At 39.8% G+C, this 20,804-nt stretch overlaps 1 protein-coding gene across 1 annotated transcript in view; it reads left to right on the top strand.

Annotated features, from left to right (window-relative positions):
• The window catches only part of mical3a (microtubule associated monooxygenase, calponin and LIM domain containing 3a), an 86,682-nt gene that overhangs the window by 61,805 nt on the left and 4,073 nt on the right, over positions 1-20,804 (top strand). Inside the window, exons 42-49 of the mRNA XM_088997154.1 lie at positions 749-799; positions 1,597-1,704; positions 2,809-2,902; positions 5,921-5,971; positions 8,335-8,385; positions 13,864-13,962; positions 19,383-19,482; positions 19,865-19,938. Of these exons, the coding sequence (XP_088853280.1) occupies positions 749-799; positions 1,597-1,704; positions 2,809-2,902; positions 5,921-5,971; positions 8,335-8,385; positions 13,864-13,962; positions 19,383-19,482; positions 19,865-19,938 (628 nt within the window). The remainder of the gene's footprint in view (positions 1-748; positions 800-1,596; positions 1,705-2,808; positions 2,903-5,920; positions 5,972-8,334; positions 8,386-13,863; positions 13,963-19,382; positions 19,483-19,864; positions 19,939-20,804) is intronic.

Here is a 20,804-nt window from a genome sequence, read left to right as displayed (position 1 = left end):
CACACTCGCACCCAACGACAAGTCAGATGAGAGTGTTTAATCAGCCTCCCATGCATGTTTTGGGAATGTGGGAGGAAACCGGATTACCCGGAGAAATCCCATGCGGGCCCGGGGAGTACATGCAAACGCCACCAGGGGAGGCTGGAGCTCTCTGAATCAGGTATCTCTGCACTGTGAACTTGACATACTAAACACTCAACTACCGATATTAACTCAGATTCCACAAATGCAATATTATTCAGAAGGCTGTGTTTATACAAGTGGGGCTGCATAGAACAGTGTTTATTAACCTTTTTTGAGCCAGGACAAGTTTTTTCATTGGAAAAAAATGTGGCACACCACTAACAATCTCGGAGGAACGAGGCAATCAGCTATGTGTTGCCACACGGATGAATATTAAGTTACCCTACCAGTCTTTCCAGCACGGGCACCGGACAATGACATTATATTTGGAGAAAATGATGAATAAATGTTTTATAACATTTTAAATGAAGTGACATTGGATAATTTCTCATGGCACACCTGACGATTTCTCACGGCACACTAATATGCCGTGGCACAGGGGTTGAAAATCACTGGCATAGAACATATTCTTATCACGGAATTTTTGGGGTTGACTTCCACTTGAAATATTTTAGAACCATTAACCATAACTCATTTAATCATGTTATGTTTGACAACATCAATTTATTTTTGTTTTGGTTATTTTATTTATTTAATTATTTATTTATTTTTTGTCTTCCCCAAGTCTGTTTATGTCCCTCATGCACTGGCGTTCAAGAGATCATATGGCTCAAAGGTAGTATCACATCCATTACCATCAATAACATCACCTGTATATCTGATCCTGTTCGCATGTTCCAGTTTACTCTATGAATGCCTTTCAGCAACGGGCCTAGAATTAACCGTTCTTCCTGGACGCATGTCAAGTGGGATCACCGTGCCCAAAATTCACTCGCTCACACTTCCACACTGCTGTCCAAACTTGACTTCTCAACAGCGCTTCACTTTCAGGCCACAAATACATATGCTGATGTTAAAGGCTTTCCCTCTCTGACTTGACATTAACCTGCCTATCTTCACTGCAACATTACTCCAGTGTGGATGCTGGACAAACATGTTGCTATTGGTACTATTTGCTCTCTCTTGCCTAATTCAAGCTTGTAACAACCTTTTCAGTAATTTTTGTTTGGGGTGAACATCCCCGCATTGTATTCTCTCAAAATGTATTGGCTATTGTGATTTTTTTTTTTTCGTGTACAACAATGCTGTAAGAGGTCCACTGTGGTCTGTGCACGATCAGTTATTCATTATTTCTGTTTTAATATGTATGCTAAAGTTGGCCGATGGAGCTTTTGATCCGTTTGCTTTAGTTACTAAAGATTAGTAGATTAATTTCACAAAGCAAGATAAGATTTAAACGATGTGTAAAACGGTCCAATTCTTTTTTTAAGTCAACGCACCTAAGTGTTAGTCCACACGGTTCTCCGCAGTGTCATGGATGGAATTAGTTTTGTTGTTGATGCATTCTTGAGATCCCTTTGACATGTACACATTTATTTGGTTTGAACAAAGACCTCTTTGTGATTCCACTAGAAAACTTACACAGAAGAGGAGCTCAATGCCAAATTGACGCGTAGAGTCCAGAAAGCTGCTCGGCGACAAGCTAAGCAGGAAGAGCTCAAGAGGTTACACCGCGCCCAGGTGAATAGCGAAATGAAAACATCTTTTGATAAAATGGAAATAATGATCATGTTGTTTTATTCATTCGTAACAAGGCAATAATTGCTATTTGTTTCAATAAATGAAAGGTGTAATGGCTGATATATGCATCTGCATAAATAATTCATCTTTCTCTAGCTATGTACATTAGATTCATCTGGGAATTGTGGCCATGCTGGTTTTTATGTAAATGTTTTCGGTGCATAGTTACAAAATTCAGCAAAAGGTCAAACTGAATCTTAATTATTTATGTTGTGGATGCCACTGAATTTTAAATTGACTGTGTTATGTAATATTTTAGCACAGTGTCTCTTCTGACCATGTGCACTGAGAAACTCGTGATCCCTTGGTGAAGAAATTCACTCTGGTGGGTTGTGCAACTCATCTACAGTCCACCAAGTCAGCACTAAACTACACTGGAGAAGTCTACTCTTGCAGCTCTTAGCACGATGCCTTCGGGCCTCTTGTTTTTCTCCAGCTACCACATGACACTGATTAAAGTTGCATCAATGCGATAGCATGGGAAATCGTACGAAGTAAAACTTCTCAGCACTCAAATTGTGGCGTTATGCATTTACAGCTGAATTTAGACACTGAATTTGACACTTCATGACAATACAAAGCAGCTGTAACATAGAACGTTGTTTGGCTGCAATACCTTCCTTTATTTATACAATGTCTATTCTGCTGTTTTTGACTTTAATACTATTTTTCATTCTTTTGACTGATTGCTGGTGATGTTTAGCCGACAAGAAAGAGATGGTCAAATCCTTTCCCATAATCATGTATTTGGTAGTGGTTTCACACATTGAGCCGTGTTAGCAGGCCCCTTACCATGCATTCCCCCGGCAAGCACATTTTTTAAATACTGTAAGGTGGTGACAGTTAATGATGAAATTTACTCTTTCTATATAGCATCGGTCAGTGTATACCACTGGAGGATTTCCTGTGAGCTAGATTGTGACACTCCAACTGTGCATTTGTAATAATAAATTGCAAATGAATTAGCATTTGTTTAGATGATATTCATGTTTTTTTTACTTTTGTTGGAATCAAAATGTCTTTTTCCCCTTTTTTAATAATCAGATTATCCAGAGGCAACTGGAGCAGGTGGAGGAAAAGCAGAGACAGCTCGAGGAGAGAGGCGTGGCTGTGGAAAAGGCATTGCGAGGAGAAGCAGGTACACATTCATTCTGTGCTTTCCTTCTCTTGTTTTGAACTGAAAATGACAGAGTACTGAACAGGTCTTACTGCTTCAATTTAAGTCATTCAGACGTGCAAAAATGTGTCCATTCCAGTGCCAGTGTTTTTGTCATTGTCATTTGATTTCCAGGACCGACAGAATATTAAGTTTTAGGACTACATAAACATTCAATACAGCGTTAGAAACATTCTTTCATGCGAAAAAAATAGTTGATTCCTTAAAGGACAACCGACGTCTCCGGACAAGTTGTGTCCATAATTTGTAAAATGGCTTCAAATGACTTCTACTGAGCGTATTTTAAAAAGATTCCATGGCATATAGCTATATTTTACGTTTTAAGACTCGCGCTTAATATTCAGGAAGTCTTGTTTTTGAGTTGGTGACAAGTCCGTACGTGACGTCACTAAAGGAACGCCCCCTGACCGAAAAAAAGACACATTGTAGCAGTCCTTCCATCACGTCAATGTATTTTGCTGTATTGTTTGGTCTGAAAACCTTGTGTTGCACCCAAAAGCCACCAGAAGAGGGTGTCCAAGCTCCATATAAGGAATTTATCAGCCTGTGAAAATGGAGGTGGCCACAGGAGGTCGCCATTTTGTGCCTCTTTTCTGGTGATCGTTTCTCCCCAATGTTGCCTCAAAATGGCATGGAATAAATTATTTAAGCGATTGCAAACATGTATGCTTTCCTCTTCAGAACTATTTGAATCATATTCATAACTGGAGGTGTAACAAGAAAGCATATTCTCTGATTCTGAAGCCATTGTTTTGATTCTCAAGCAGTGCAAGACGTCTTGGCGTGACGTCACAAACTGGGGGCGGGACTTTCTGAAAATGTCCAATTCGCAGCTCAATTTTTTGCAGATTTTGGACACTTCAAGTCATTTTTATTGGTGTTTTGCATTTGAATAAAAATATCATACTGCGTGTTTTGGGTATTTTAGATGCTATAAAACGTTTTTCTGATGTCAGTTAAGAAACAAAAAAGTGACGTCGGTTGTCCTTTAATTATATAGGTCTTATTATAGGTTATATCAACTTGAAATGAGGGTGGCTGTCCAAAATACAATGCAATACATACGTATTGGTTTATATAGCCCTTTGACAACAGCTGAAACTGGAACAAAGTGCGAACATGGAAAAAAGAGAAATGCTTGTGGAAAAGAAAGAACATTGCTTAAGGCCATGGCCAGCGCTTTATCGGCACCCAAGCATGAAAAAAACAAAACCCAAACAAAAGAAAAGAGGCACAAAATGGCGACCTCCTGTGGCCTGTGGTCATGTTCAAACATTTTGTTTTGTCTGTATAACAAATGCAATTAAATGTTGTTTCTCTTAAGCAATAAACATTTTAAAAAGGGGCCATTACAGAAAGCAGAAACAACGTATTTGTGAATGAGCCTCACTGCTCATTATGTTTTGCAGTTTGATGGATATTAAAAGGACCGCATTATATACGAGAAGGAGGTTGTGGGAATGTATTACAAAGGTACTCTATTAGAGGGTTGTTAGTTGTAATCCAATGTATTTAAAGGACAACCAACGTCACTTTTTTGTTTTTTAACTGACACCAGAAAAACGTTTTATAGCATCTGAAATACCCAAAACACGCAGTATGATATTTTTAATCAAATGCAAAACACTAATAAAAATGACTTAAACTGTCCAAAATCTGCAAAAAATTGAGCTGCGAATTGGACATTTTCAGAAAGTCCCGCCCCGAGTTCGTGACGTCACGCCAAGACGTCTTGCATTGCTGGAGAATAAAAACAATGGCTTCAGATTTGGATAATATGCTTTCTTGTTACACATCCAGTTATGAATATGATTCAAATAGTTCTGAAGAGGAAACCATACATGTTTGCAATCAATTAAATAATTTATTCCGTGTCATTTTGAGGCAAACAGGCCGGGGGAAATGTCTCACCCAAAAAGAGGCAATAAAATGGCCACCGAGCTGTGAGGAATAAAGCAGCCCGTTTCCGCATGCTGATATATTCCTTTCATGGAGCTTGGACTCCCTCTGCTGGCGGCTTTTGTATGTAACACACGGTTTTCAAAAAAAACAGTACAGCAAAATACATTGACGTGATGGAAAGACGCTACAATGCGTCTTTTTTTACGGTCAGGTGGCGGTCCTTTTCTGACATCACGTGAGTACTCGCCACCAACTCAAAAACAAGACTTCCTGAATGTTCAGAGCGAGTCTTAAAATGTAAAATATAGCTATATGCGGTGGAATCTTATTAAATTACGCCCAGTAGAAGTCATTTGAAGCCATTTTACAAATTATGGACACAACTTGTCCGGAGACGTCGGTTGTCCTTTAATTGTGATGTTGAGTCAATATCTAAAAGATTAAAAGAATCACATATGTGCTATTGTGCAAAAATCTGGGGACAGTACTCTACAAGCATTGGTCTTTGTTTACCACCCTTTTTGTTGTATTCAATTAGAAATTGTCTAATAAAAGGACAGACTCAGCATGAATATGCACAAACCAAATTTTTTTCCATAAAACTTTGTAGATCGGGCGGAAGGTTGCATGGGGCAAACAAGAAAAGCAATTATAATATAAGAAATGTACACAAACAGAAATATATTTCTACATGTTTACAGTATGAGTCCCAAGCATTGATGCGGACCGTCCACCACCTAAAATCATAATGGCATCTCCCATCTGTTGGTACACAGTTAATAGTCTGCCAAGTAATGCATAGAAGGAGATGATGCTCAGCTCAATTGTTTTTTTTTTCTTCATAATTTATACCTGGTTGAGGGATGCACTTTACTGTGTGACATTCTTGATATATACAGTATGGTCATGAAGTGATTGTGAAAAAAGTAAGTATAATGGTGGCCAAAGAGTTTTGCACATTATTGTATATTCATTGAACAGAAGCTGGCATTATTGGCATTATTTTCATGTGACTGCTTTCCACACCAATTAGTCATTTCTCTGCTATAACATGTTTGCAACTCTACTTTCTTAAAGGAATGTACAAAGGTACTTATACATTACCCAAACAGCACAAACGAAGATCAGGTATTACATCCACTAAACTTTGTTTTCATACGAATGATACGTGACACTGTTACATTGGCTCCATCTGTGGTGACACACTCCAACAGTTCTCCATCTGTGAACCTTGTAATTTGTCTCTAACATCCACCATTGTTAGAAGAGCTGCATGCACTCAGGAGAATGTGTGTGCGCCTGTGTGTGTGTGTGTGTGTGTGTGTGTGTGTGTGTGTGTGTGTGTGTGTGTGTGTGTGTGTGTGTGTGTGTGTGTGTGTGTGTGTGTGTGTGTGTGCGTGCGTGCGTGCGTGCGTGCGTGCGTGCGTGCGTGCGTGCGTGCGTGCGTGCGTGCGTGTGTGTGTGTGCTTGTTCTGGATGCATGTTCTCTCCTCCACTGTCACCCAGCAAGGACTATTTCCCTGATTTTGATGCGTTCTCTTGGTCAATACTGTATGGTAGAAATCAAATTCAGATTGCTTGATGGAATTATAGACTATTTTCTACAAATAGTCGCCAAGTGTTGCAACGAAGAATTCCTTGCTTTATGCTGCTGCAATGTAGGACAGCAGTAATCTCAGTGACATGCGGTGAGGTTCATGGCTGGTGAGGCACTGACGGCATCACAGTCAGATTTACAAACATATGAACTGCACAGAGTAGCTTACAGAGTAGCAACAGTTAGCATGTTTTGTTTAAAATGTCATGTCAGCCTTCTTTATATACTGTATACAGACTGTAGCATAGAAAAATAATTTAAAAAATGTGATTATCGTGTTACCTTATAAATGAAGTCCAGGTCTCTCTGTCTCAATGGACGACTTTATTCACTGGAATGCCAGTGAATAAAGTCGTCCTTGATGAGTCCTGTTCCGACTGTATGTTTTCAGTCTTTTGTGCTGAAAATGACCGCTCTACTGATGCTGTAGTAGGTGGAACAGTGAGCATGAGCTGGATCAACTTTGTCGCTTCAGGAATAGTTTCAATGAGATCCTTCTTGGCCAGAAAGCTGAAAAGCTGTCCATGAGATTTACATTCATCCTTCACCGTTTGTGAGCTATACTGTCCGGTGTTTGTCTTCCTTTAATCATTATCTCCTGCTTCGATTGAAAGTCCAGTTTAGAAAATTCTTTCAATTTAGATATGTAATCCACCATTCTGAAAATAAGGCCAACCAACACGAAAAAATGACTGGATGGTTGCACTTAACTTGCTAACTGTTTACTATAGCTTGCTGTCACTAATTCTATTATTCTGCAGCCGAGGAGTCGCAAGAAGAATCTGTAATCACCAGCGCCCCCTGTCATGAGGCAGGAGATCTGTGTGCCTCACCTCTGCACACAGTTTTGATAAAAATACAATAAAATAAACACTGTAGTACAGTGTTTATAATGTACAGGGACTGTACATTATATACACCAGCTAAACTGTAGAAATGTAGTACATATACTAAAAGCTTTTGAACACTTTAATAGCGATATGCAGAGGGACAGCAATGCGGTCTCACTGCAGAGCAAGCCAGCACAGTTAGCATAGTGATTGCGCAACCCATGGTGAGGCTTAGCCGGCTGGTGCCTCACCGCTCGTCTCTACTTAGTATTTAAGCGGTAAATGTGAAAATTCAGCAATTTTGAAAAAAATGGTGACGTTAAATGGAAAAGAACGTTAAAGTACAAATCACTAAATAAATATAACTGTTTAATTTATTTTGTCATTTGATATTTCCATGATGACAGATGAGGCACAGCCTCACCTGTCTCCCCTGACTGCACGTCACTGAGTAATCTGGATATGGTGTTGCATGTCTAATATAAGTACATCATGGTCATGCTGGAAGAGAAAAAGGTCATCCTGCAACATTTTCCCACAGATGTGAAAAAAATGTGGTAAAATGAATTAGGAGTCTCACAGAACTAAAGAATTGTCAACTAAAGCCTGTTTTTTTTAAAGCGAGTTCTCTCCATGATACCTCTGTACTTACATCATATCATGTACTATTCAAAGGTCCCCTTTGAGATGCAGATGTTCTTTTGGTGAGACATAATCAATTATTCAAGCTTGACATTATAAACTGAATCGTATACTTTGTAAATAATCTGATTTGATTGGTCAACACAAAATTGCCATCATTGTCAAAATGAAGTAAGGCTGTGCCAGTTCTCCACAGTATTGCAAGTCTTTAAACGATTATTTTGATCACTGTCATGTGCTCATGCTCACAAGCTGTTTATGTTGGGCACCATGGTGAGTACAGAGGGTTATGTCTTTTGAGTGTCCCTGCAGGTTGAAGTGTGTGTGTGTGCATGCATGCTCATTTTACGAACATTGTTTGCATGCCCAGTGTGGAGCAGTGTGAAATAACTCCTGTGTCTAATATATCCCTGTCATTGTAGACTATTGGGGAGATTCTAATTACAGTGAAATCCTGGACTTGCATCTGGGCGGTATGTATTTGCAATCTGTCGTTTACAGACTAACCTAATGGCTAACTGAATCTCTCCCCCACCCTACCTTTATTTTGTACCCATCTACGTCCGTTGAGTGGTTTGTTGGCCGATTCGTTTTTGCATTATTTTGAAGCCTCCTCCATTCCACCTGTCCGTATTCTCTGGTCTTCTCCACAGCAATATGACAAAGTACATCAGATCAATAAGATGGAAGCTGATCTCTATAAACCTATAAACGATGGATTGTTGAATACTATCAAGGCAACATTAATTCTACTATGTTGCAATGGTGCTGCACATCACAGAGCTCTCAGCGCATAGGTGTTGCTTATATTCTGCCCCTCACCTGTGTCTATTAATAACAAATCCTGCTGCACTTTGAACTAGAGGCACATTAAGAGATGCAAAAACTAACAGTATAATATTTGAGCTCCAAAATGGTAGTGTGACTATTGTATTGAGAGTAAGATACAAATAAATGTCCACTTCTTTACACATTCATAAATTAGATTAGATTAAAGGACCCACACAATGACAGAGATGTAATCATAAAATAAATTACTTTCATGACTCTCACTTCAAACTTTTTTTTAATTCAAAAATATATTACAATAAGCAACAGTATTATATGTCGGTGGATTAACTGTACATGTGACAAATGAAAGAGCCCTACATGTTTTCTGTAAAGGGCACATGGCTTCTTTATGCAACCAAATCTTTACCTGTAAAACCGTTCCCATATAATTATGTACATATATACACGAGTTTCATCTGGCAACTATACTCTCAAATATACCAAATTTTAAAATACTGTATAATAAAAAGTTCATGACCACTGAAGAATTGTGTGAATGGGCAAACATTCAGAGCGTAACTAATGCCCTTGTAACAATAACAAATGTTTTGTTTGTCCCATTAACTGCACCCCCAGTGTAAATAACACTTTTGGACTGGATTGGATGTGCCTTTATTAGTCTCGCAGTGGAGAAATTTACATTTCACAGCAGCAAAGTGATAAAAGGAATGAAAGTAGAAAAACAAAATACATGAGCTGCTGGAAAGGCAGCCACTCTCGCGGCGCTGTCTTGAAGTCAAAAGAACAAAAAAAAAAAAATAATAATATGACAACACAAAGACAATATAACACACAAAGACACAGAGAGTCATTCATTCTTTAGAACTTTCTGTACCCTCTTTGTTACATAAAGCAGTTCTAGATGAAAGAGGAGAGGATCAAAGCATCTTTTCACCAGTGGATCAGGGACATCATGGTGGAATGTGCACGTCGACTACAAGCTAACTGTTGAAAGCAAACACGCAGCTGTAGCATCCATTGACAAAAAGAGATTGTCTCACATTTCCTGTCCCACATAAATCTCCTTCAACTCCAAGCAGTGTTTGTGTTGTTTACATCCCTAATAACCCAACCTTTTCTTATCTGCTGTAATTGTGTTTTGTCATCCTTTTCCGTTGTTATTTTTTTTCCTCTCATACGTGCTCTGTTGTTGCTCCCCCATTATGTAACCAGTGTGCTCCAATGTAAAAGCAACCCCTTAACCTGTAGTCTTAAATGCGGTTAGTCTGTTTGAATATGAGGTGAGATGCCGCCCTTGATTTCCACGGTCAGATTGTATGTTTCATTCACCCCCATATTTTAAGAGGCTTATGACTACTCTTTTGTTTGGTGCTGCAGATTGTTTTTACTCACCCATGCGATAAATTGCTTGCTGTTTGGACAGAGCGATGAACCCACTCGCACAATAACTTTTCATTCAAAGGCTCACCTGTCACAAATTGACGTTCACAATCCACAGAATTCCAATACAAGTGCTGGAATGAAAAATGTATTTGACTGATACAATGAAAGTCAGTTTTGAGCCAGCCTCCCGAGGGGTTGGCTTGCAGTATACATCCAAGGTCAAATGATCAGAAAATCCTCTCAGCATGAATTAGCCTCGTGGGGGAGTGGTGTAATATACTATACATGTACATATATTACTGTTGTATTGCATTTCGTTGCTGTCCGTATTTCTATTGTTTTATCTTTGGTGAGGAAGGCATTTAACAACTGATATAGTGTGAGTTGGTGCGAGGGAAGTACACATATGGTGTTGTTTCATGTGGGTTGTCTGCCTTATTCAGAAAATTCCAGGTACTGTATTGAATCTTTATGTATCATTTGGTGCTTTTATTTGCTTTTCTTGACTCTGGCCTGTACTCTAAGCTTCTCATGTAATAATAATAATAATAATAATAATAATAATAATAATAATAATAATACATTTCATTTATAAGCACCTTTCAAAACTCTCAAGGACACTTTACAGTCACAGGATATTTTTTCTGCAGGTGAGCACCGGCAGCCACATTCGCCAGCGTTCACTCAACCCGGAAATGTATATATATTTGGGATTGTATTTTTTTTACTATAGTACCTATGCTTGTCTGTGACTGTGTGTACCTGAGAGCTTTGAAAGGCGCTTAAAATGTAATGTATTATTATTATTATAGATATGCAGAGAAAAGTGGGTTAGAAAATGGATGGATGTCTTCACATTTTTTTCATGCAAAATCACATATTTATTTCACCTATTTAATCATTTTTGCAGCAACACATCCCTGCTTAAAGATGTCAATTCACATAGTGCCCCATTACTAAAATGTTGCAAATTGCGTAAACACAAAATTTGTTCAATATCGACATTGGCCCCACTAATGCCCAAAACAGGCTCTCCAGTCCTCTCCTGCTTTTTTACGTTTTAAGACTCTTGAATTTTCAGGAAGTCTTGTTTTCGAGCCCGTGACCGAGAAAGCGACACACAATGCATTTTGGGTACTCTGAGAACACAGTGTTGATCGCGAAATTAGAAGGAAAACTACGATTGTGAATCGTTGTGTTTTGCAGCCAATTGCGGTAACACGCATAAAGAAGGTGTAAGTTTACACAAATTCCCAGCGGACAAATCAGCCCATTTTCAATGGAGCTTGTGCGCCATCTTGTGCATTTTCTGGACCCCTAATTGGAGTCCAGACGGCTCGAATTGATATTGAAGGACTTCTTTAATCGATTGCAAACATTTATGCTTTCCTTTTCAGAACTATTTGAATCATATTCATAGCTGGATGAGTAACAAGAAAGCATCTTCTCCGAATCTTAACTCTCTGAAGCCATTGTTTTGATTCTGGAGCAAGGCGGTGTGTGACCAATTTTGACGTCACGAACAACGGGGCGCGACTTTTTGAATCTGCCCAGTTCTGAGCTCATTTTTGTGGCAGTTTTGGGACACTTTAAGTCATTTTTATTGGTGTTTTGCATTTGACTAAAAATATCAGCCTGCGTGTTTTGGGTAGATGCTATAAAATGTTTCTCCGATGTCAGTTAGGAAACAAAAAAATGGTGCTGGTTGTCCTTCAAGTTTGCAGCTTGGTGGAGTTCAGTAACCTGTTAAGGAATTGGAATTCCATCACATTTGCTTTACTCTGACCTATTTGCAGTTTTGACATTATTTAAATGAGTAAACATATTTAATTCACTGAAAATGAGCTCCACAAATATGTTGTGGAGCGGCATGCATCACACTGCACACTAGTAAAGATCAACCAATTTTTTTTCGAATCGTGACGGAATAAAATGTTTGTGAATAGTACAGTGACAAACCATTCTCGCGACACCATCTTCTTCTTTTCCATTCGGCTTTTCCCTTCAGTGGTCGCCACAACGAATCAGTGTCCTCCATCTAAACCGGTTTTGTGCATCCTCTTCTCTCACACCAGCTCCCTTCATGTTCTCTTTGACAACATCCATAAACCTCTTAGTTCTTCCTTTCGGTCTCCTGCCTGGCTGTTCAAGGTTCAGCAGCCTTCTTCTGATATAGTCACCCTCTCTCCTCTGGACTTGTCCAAACCATCTCAGTCTGGCCTCTCTGACTTTCTCTCCAAAGCCTCTTATATGAGTTGTCCCTCTAATATACTCATTCCTGATTCTATCCAACATGGTCACTCCCAAACCTCCACATCTTCATCTCTGTTTCCTCCATCTCTACTTCAACTCGCGACACCATCTTGAATCAAAACAACAAAATAATACGACACAACACAAGACACGCATTCAATCTCAACCACTTTACTGCATCCCCTTTGCTGTGTGAAGCAGTGATAGATGAAAGAGAAGATCAAAGTCTCCTTTCACCAGTGTATAAGGACCATCATGCTGAAAACGCCTACTACACGCTAAGTTTTGAAAGCAAACGCAAAACTGTAATATCCATTGGTGAAAAGAGTGTCTCACTTCTTGTGTCCCACGTAATCTGCTTCAATTCCAAGATGTGACTCCCACTTCCACATATGCATCATCGCTTTGCCCAGAGGCTCCTTTTTTCTCATCGTCGGCTCCTCAAGCCATGCATACATCCAGCCTAAAACCGTCCAACAGCAATGACCTCTATGCTGAACAAAGTGGGGCTGTGAAAAATGCGACCCATTAAAGGTGCATTTTCAAAGAAAATTTAAAAAACACAAGCGCCCTAAAGCTGTCCAGCAATGACAGGCAAATGCTGATATGACAATTCGGTTTCAGCACTGACTCACTCTCATTGGTTCATTGTTTATGTCAATCTATTGGCAGCAAGAAGCCCATAAGTTAAAATCCATATATTAACCATGTCAAATTCATAGCTACACGGTTCATAGCATGGGAAAAAAGTAGCCGTTTATAATCCTGAAATTATAGCAGTGCTAATGTTTTACATTAACATGGTGGACAATTACATTTGCATGGTGGCCAAAAATCTGCATTTGTAATAATAGTTGTTGGCGTACCATACTTTATAGTAGCCATCATCGAGAAGAAAATGGAACAAGTCACCTAGTCGAATGGTGGCACTGTAGCATACGTGTTGTTTGAGCAGATGCGGTCTACTCGTCATTGATCGGTTTATGCAGTGACGCCAAGCTTATAATTGATGTGTGGGTTCCAGTCATATTAAGGAGTGTAAGATAAGTGTTTTTAAGCCTAATTTCCATCTGAGCATACATAATGATTCCATTCTGGGTTTTTTTTACCTCTTCGTTTTAACCATGCCTTGTAAATTGAGCCTATTAACGTTTTTGTGTTGAAGTTCAAGTATTTTAATTCCATGCTATCTTCAAAAGAAGCATGTGTTGGCCTAATGGAAGTGTATATGGAGCAATACTTGTGCATTACCACCAAAGCCATTTCTTCCAGGTTGTTTTGCTATTAATATCCCTCATACCACAGAGGTGATCACTCCCACCTCCGCCTCTTAGGTGATTTGCTGTCCTCCTATCTCAATGTTCCTGCCCTCCTTTGATATCCTCCATGTTTTTCTCTTTCTCATCACACGTGTCCACTCACCCTGTATCCTCAACTTTTTCCCCCTGTGACGTCTCTGCTTTTCTTCTCTATCATTTCTATCATCGTTCTCAATTCTACATCAATGCCCTTGTCTGTGTTAGTCCCACGCTCCCTATCCCCTTGTCTTGTGGAGGTTGAGCCCTTTGTGGGAATACACCGTCGAAGACCTCTCCCCTTCTGCCTCTGCTGTTCCCCTGAAGGTAACCTCACCTCGTCGCCTCTGCTTGTCGGGTGTGGCAGGTAACCACGGCAACCGCAGGGGTTCTCCAGAACTGGGCTATTTCCCTGCACCCTCACCAATCTTCTTGCTTTCCCTCATCTTTTTTTTTTTTACCAGAATGAATCAGATGCATGCAGAATTTTCAAATGCACCCATTTGAATAGGTCATTACAGTGACCCCCAATCGGCATTTTCAAATAATTGATAAGTGTGATAAATACCCCCCCCCCCCCAAAAAAAAAAAAAAAAAAAAAAAAAAAAAAGATTCAGAAATGTCAACCTTGCATGGTTTGAAGTTGTTTTCAATATTGGAGCCTTCACAAAGCAAGTTTTAAAATTTAATGAATCATATGTATTGTTCTTGGAGCTAATTCTGGGCAAATGAGATTTTTCCTGGGTTTTAATTTGTGAAGTGTTTGAAGCACAAGCTTTTGTTTTGATGCACTCTGATTGATTTATGCTTAACTTCTACGGTCCTTTCGGGATCTCCTTTGTTTGGCATCTTGGGCTGAGGGCTGGTGTTGGTGGGGATGGTGGAAAGAAAATGTAAAAACCAAACAAGCTGAAGCTTTGTGTCTTTAGTTACCCCTTCACCTTTATCGACATCTCACCCCACCTTTATCTTCTACTTAAAATATGCTGTGCACTTAAAATATGTGTACACTTGATTTAACTTTGAAAAAAAAAATCAAAATTATACACTATTTGTACCTTTGACGAAAACATTAGTCATGGGACGTAGTTTTTTTTTCATTTTCAAAACAAGGATTTATTGCGCACCACTGTTTGTACTTTTGGCGACAATGCGATGTGGGGTTCTGTTTCAGGTAAGACATATTAATCAAATAAGGAAAATGAGGACATTTCTTTCGTCGTGCAGTTTTTAGTTTATAACATTGCCTCTGCATCCTAAACACATGAATCAGGTCCTGAATGCAGCAATATAATCAGAACCTCATGCTGCAATTTCCTTGTGCTCCCTGTTCATGTTCTCTGATTTTGTTTTTGATTTTTTTCACAGTTAGATTTTTTTTTCTGACTTAGATAAAGACCATATCTAGAAAATATGTCACATTGAGGTCAACCTGCAATTAATAAAGTCAATGTCAAAATTGAAAACCCCATGATAGAATGAATCTGCAATGACTGAACGGCAAAGTTGCGAGGGAACACTATATTGTCATTGTCACAAAGCCTCAATTGACAATATAACATAGATCCTGTGGAATTACACCCAAAGTCAAATAAAAGACCACATTCTTTTTAGTTATACAGTACAGTGATACCTCGGTTCTCGACCATAATTCGATCCAGGACCCTGTTCGAAAAGCGATTTGTTCGAACACCGAAACCATCTATTTGCTCCTGTCACGTGTGAGTTGACAGCGGGGGGCGGGGCTGCCTCTCCCGACCGCCCTCCACCTGCTGTCAATTCTCTAATCACGGACACGGGGCATTTATACGGTTTGCGATCACCTCGCCAATGCCGGATGATTGACTCACCCCGCCACCGTACCTGGACTCTTCCTTCGACGCGCGAGTGTATCCGGTCCGAGGTATTTTCCCTGCGTCCCATAAATTTGTCATTTTCCGGGATTGCGTAATTTTGCACCCTCGTGTGCCATTTGCTTTTTGGCGTAGTAAGCGGGTCGGATCACCCCCTGCCTTCTTACTCGCTGTGTATTCTTTTATTTTTTAATAAACATCCTGCTTGGTTAGTATAGCTCTGCCGCCTTTTTTGGGATCCCAAACATTCCACTACGTTCCGACGAGTCAGCTGCCGTCACTCTCGCTCGGAATGTGACAGCTACGGATGACTCGGCTAGAGGATGTTCTTTTCTCTTAAAATATCTATCCAATGACACTTGCTCTCACTCCCACAGCCACATCACTAAATTTCACAACCTCCTTTTTCTTTAATATCGTACTGATCATAGATTTCGCCATGCTGTATTCCCTAGCCAGATCAGTCTGTCTCTCCAAGCCAAGGTAAACTCTCTTTAAGGTCTAGAACAGGGGTCGGGAACCGTTTTAATGAAAAGAGCCATAGAAGTAAAATATTTAGAAATGTTTTTCAGTGAGAGCCGCACACACACACACACACGCACACGCACACACACACACACACACACACACACACACACACACACACACACACACACACACACACACACACACACACACACACACACACATACACACACGCAAATGCACACGCAAACACGCACGCGCGGCCTCTTTTCAATAAAATGTATTATTTTAAATAACTTTGTGATAGTACTCACCGTTAACATGAATGGTTTTCCGTTCCTCATGATTGGTAAAAATCCAGCCAAACGATCGGAATGAACGTCAACTTGCCATGGGCGAAGTTACTGCTAGCTAGCCTGCACACAGCTCATTAGCTTTCACACTTTTTGCTGTCTCTCGCAGAAGTATATTGATGCTAACGTTTGCATGGTGCTAATTAAAATGCCACTGACATTCGACTGTTTCATCCATGGTATTGTTTCATTGCAAATTAGAATCAGAACCTTTCTCTCCAAAGGCGAAACCTTCGGTGCATTCAAGCTGAAGTTTACTCGTCATTTGTTTTACTCGTGGGGATTATTTAAAGGGGTGTTTACCTGTTTCAACATGACGGCCAGTATCATGCAATCAAAATTGCGCTTTCCACCAACCTAGGTCAGTGTGATCCAATCAAAATTGCGCTTTCCGCCAACTGCAGCCCCAAAAGGAAATGAACAGCGAAAACGCGAGAATGTGCACTGTATTTAGTTTTATTGGCGAGCCATATGCAACTATCAAAAGAGCCATATATGGCTCGCGAGCCAAAGGTTCCCGACCTCTGGTCTAGTATAACACATACTATACAAAAAATGCTATCAAGTATCATGAAGTCTTGTGCTTACTCTTTCAGTGTGCTTCAGAATTTAGACTATTTCATTGATTCTTTGAAGCTGAATAATATCCATCCATCTTTGAGCACGGTCAAGCATGGCATTGTTAATGTTTTCTGTTCAGGAATGCAAAGTAAAAATGATAATGTGGGAACTCCATCAAAATTATATGAGCTAAATTGTATTTGCCGGGTTGGTATCGACAGTCTTAAATCTTGGAACTGGATTGGATATTGGATACGCCTTTATTAGTCTCACAGTGGAGAAATTTACATTTCACAGCAGCAAAGTGATGAAAGGAATGAAAGTAGAAAAATAAAATACATGAGCTGCTGGAAAGGCAGCCACTCTCGCGGCGCCGTCTTGAAGTCAAAAGAACAAAAAAAAGTAAATAACAAATAATATGACAGCATAGAGACAATATGACAAAACAAAAACACAGAGAGACATTCATTCTTCAGGACTTGCTGTACCCTCTTTGTGATGACATGAAGCAGTTCTAGATGAAAGAGGAGAGGATCAAAGCGTCTTTCCACCAGTGGATCAGGGACATTATAGTGGAATGTGCACGTCGACTACAAACTAAATGTTCAAAGCAAACACGCAGCTGTAGCATCCATTGACGAAGAGATTGTCTCACATCTCCTGTTCCACATAAATCTGCTTCAATTCCAAGCCGCAACAGTTCCACATACGCATCGGCGCTCTGCGCTGACGCTCCTTTCTTCTTATCGCGGGTTCCTCAAGCCATGCATCCATCCAGCCGCAGACTGTCCAACAGCACTGACCTTTCCGCTAAACGAAGCGGGGCTGTGAAGATGCTGCCCATTACAGGCGCAAAAAAGCACAATGGCCCCTTTGGTGTCCAGCGATGGCAGTCGAATGGCTCCGACATTCCTCCCATTCAAAAACAGTACTGGCATATTCATGCTGCCGAAAAGGCGCAACCGCTCAGCACAGTCTCCTCCTTGATGAATGTCGTGGTCCAAAATGCTGAAAAACAATCTGTATCCGTTCCACACGACTTTGCTTTGATCAAATATGTTGTCATAGCTCTACCACCTGAGCTTGGCCATAGTGTATCCCGGGATTCATTCTGATGGAGTTTTGTGGTTTGGAAATACTATACTATAATACTACTATAATACTATTGAACTGCCCTGCTTTGAATTGTTTTGGATGATTTAATTTCTGATGGTGGGTCATCAGCTGGTCAAGCAAGGATTAAGAAATGTAATTGTTTAATGTATCTAGTTTGAGTATGTGTGCGGAACTGCAATTTCCCGGTTATTCTCTCTTTCTCTTTCTCTCTCTCTCTCTCTCTCTCTCTCTCTCTCTCTCTCTCTCTCTCTCTCTCTCTCTCTCTCTCTCTCTCTCTCTCTCTCTCTCTCTCTCTCTCTCTCTCTTGATATAGAGATATATCTATATATACAGGTAACATCCGATTTACGACCAGTGCGAGTTACGACCACCCGCACTTATGACCACGATTGCCAGACCTTTTTATTTATTTATTTATTTTTAAATTCTCCGGCTAGGACCGCTTCGGCGGCAGCCCGGCAACTCTGCAGTGTCTTTGTGATACATTTAGTAGAAAAAAGACTCCAGATGGTCCTTCTTGTTTAGACTAAACAAGTAGAATGTTTATTTGCCGGAGCACAGAGAGCAACCACTTCTCTCAGCATTGTACAAGAAATATTTTTTTAATCTCTGTCAAAGGACCATATGTAGCATTGTGGCTGCATTGCCAGATGCACTCAACATTCAGCATGCCTCATTTATCTTAACAGAATATCAAGTCAAGTCAAAGTCAGCTTTATTGTCAAATATTCTAATATGCATGACATACAGCACAGATGAAATTACTGTCCTCTCGGACCCAACGAGCAAGGCACTTATAATGACTTTGACAGACATAATAAACACCAATATTACAGCATTGCACAAAATGGGGATACAAAATAACTGTTTCTTCACAAACGTGTACGACGATTTTGGCCAACCAAGCACGTAATGGCGTTGCGCTACCTGTCACAATGGCACCGGTGGGGGGGTTCCGACGAGCCGGGTGGGCGTCGGCGCTCGGGAAGAGGGTCCTCCGACTTCCATACACACATGCACCTCATCACATTGCACTCTATTCAACAAAGAAGAGACTAAATAATGGTTAACCAAAAAGACAAGTTTGAGCTGCATTATGGAAATGCCTCATAACAATAGATTTTTTCCCAACTTTTATGTGTGTTTGGATATGCGTTTGAAAGTTGTTTGTATGTACACCTTCCCTAAAGTCAAAACCACCACATCTTTATGTGACTGGGAAGTATGGATACACGACCAAATATGTGTCAAGTCCATCTTTCCACCTCACCATCCCTCAACGAGCACATCCCGCCTTGGCTGTGTGTTGCATTCCCCAGTGTTGATCCCTGAGTGTCCTTGTGTGTTCAATCTGATGTTGTGCATCTCACTGCTAGGCTTTTCTAACTCTTTTTTCCAGGCATGGGAAAGAAGGATGATCCCAAATTGATGCAAGAATGGTTCAAGCTCGTGCAGGAGAAGAATGCCCTAGTCCGCTATGAATCTGAACTCATGATTTTGTAAGTAATATACTCAAAAACCTTTGGTAACCTTTGTGCAATTAAAACTGCTGTGGTAATCAAAAACATATACTCACTCCAAAACTACATGTCAGAACACAAAGCATTGTTTAATGCTGGGACGGTAAAGCAGCTGTCCCAAACATTTATGCCCCTAAGACAGGATTAATGTCAAGACAATATTTTCAGCGACCGCTATTGAAGTTGTGATGGATATATACAACAAAATATGACGTGACTGTATATTAAAAATCTTAACTAATTCAAGGCTGCTGGATTGCCTCAGTTACTATGATGAGAATGTACCTTATTTTAATTTGGCTCAAATATTTATTTGGATAAGGGTTGATGAATTTTCTATTTTTTTCATTAATATTTTAAGTGCCAGAGAATTGGAGCTAGAGGACCGTCAGAGCCGACTGCAGCAAGAACTAAGGGAGCGAATGGCTGTAGATGGTAAGTTTGTGGATCATTACCGAAGACTCCGAGTTCTCCCCTCATGTAAATATTATCATCACCACTTTGTATGAAGCACTGCAAACTAAAACCTTCAACCAGTCATAACAAGGAGAGGAATATCTCTGACAGCCTCATCAAAGCATCCAAACTGCCCTCGTGTTCAACATTTTGAATGTACAGTATGTTCTGCTTCTATGGCTGCTGGCATTGAAGAGGTTGTTTTGTGTGAAACAGCCACGATCGTCATGTGGATTCATGACCATGGATGAATGTTTCAAGATTACAGTTCAATATTATTATACATTGCAGCAATATTATGTATTGCAGTGGACACCGATTTATATCAATGTATATTTATTTTTAATCGATTTAATAATAATACATTTAACGTATACGTGCCTTTCTGAACCCTCAAGGACACTTTGCAATTAAAATAATGCACCGAACAATAAAACCATAAATAAAATGAGAAATAATAAAATAGCTGATTAAACTAGACCATGAATGCAACTTTAAACAGATGGGATTTCTGTTGGTAACATTAGTTTTATGCCTCCTATTTCACTGCCAATCTACAATACAATCTACAATACAACATCTACAATACAATACTTACTGATTTATGTTGCGCTTTTACAAGCTGAAGCTGCAACAAAGTGTCTAACATGGACAGGTATCATATACAGGAAATTAAGCATATTTATGCAAAAATATGTAGGCTACATTACATCTGTGGTCATTTGATAGATTTATACAGCAGCAGTGCTGCATGCATGCGTTAATCATTTTATTATTGTCAATTCAAAATGAAGTGAAAAAAGGTAACTAGTCATCCTACAATTTTTTTTTAATACTGTAAAATA

This window comes from Hippocampus bargibanti, linkage group LG05 (genome assembly GCF_051943395.1).
Source record: "Hippocampus bargibanti isolate YZ-2025 linkage group LG05, ASM5194339v1, whole genome shotgun sequence".
In the NCBI taxonomy this organism is placed as follows: domain Eukaryota; kingdom Metazoa; phylum Chordata; class Actinopteri; order Syngnathiformes; family Syngnathidae; genus Hippocampus; species Hippocampus bargibanti.
Note: the sequence above shows the minus strand (reverse complement) of the source record. Positions and strands in the feature narration are given on the sequence as shown.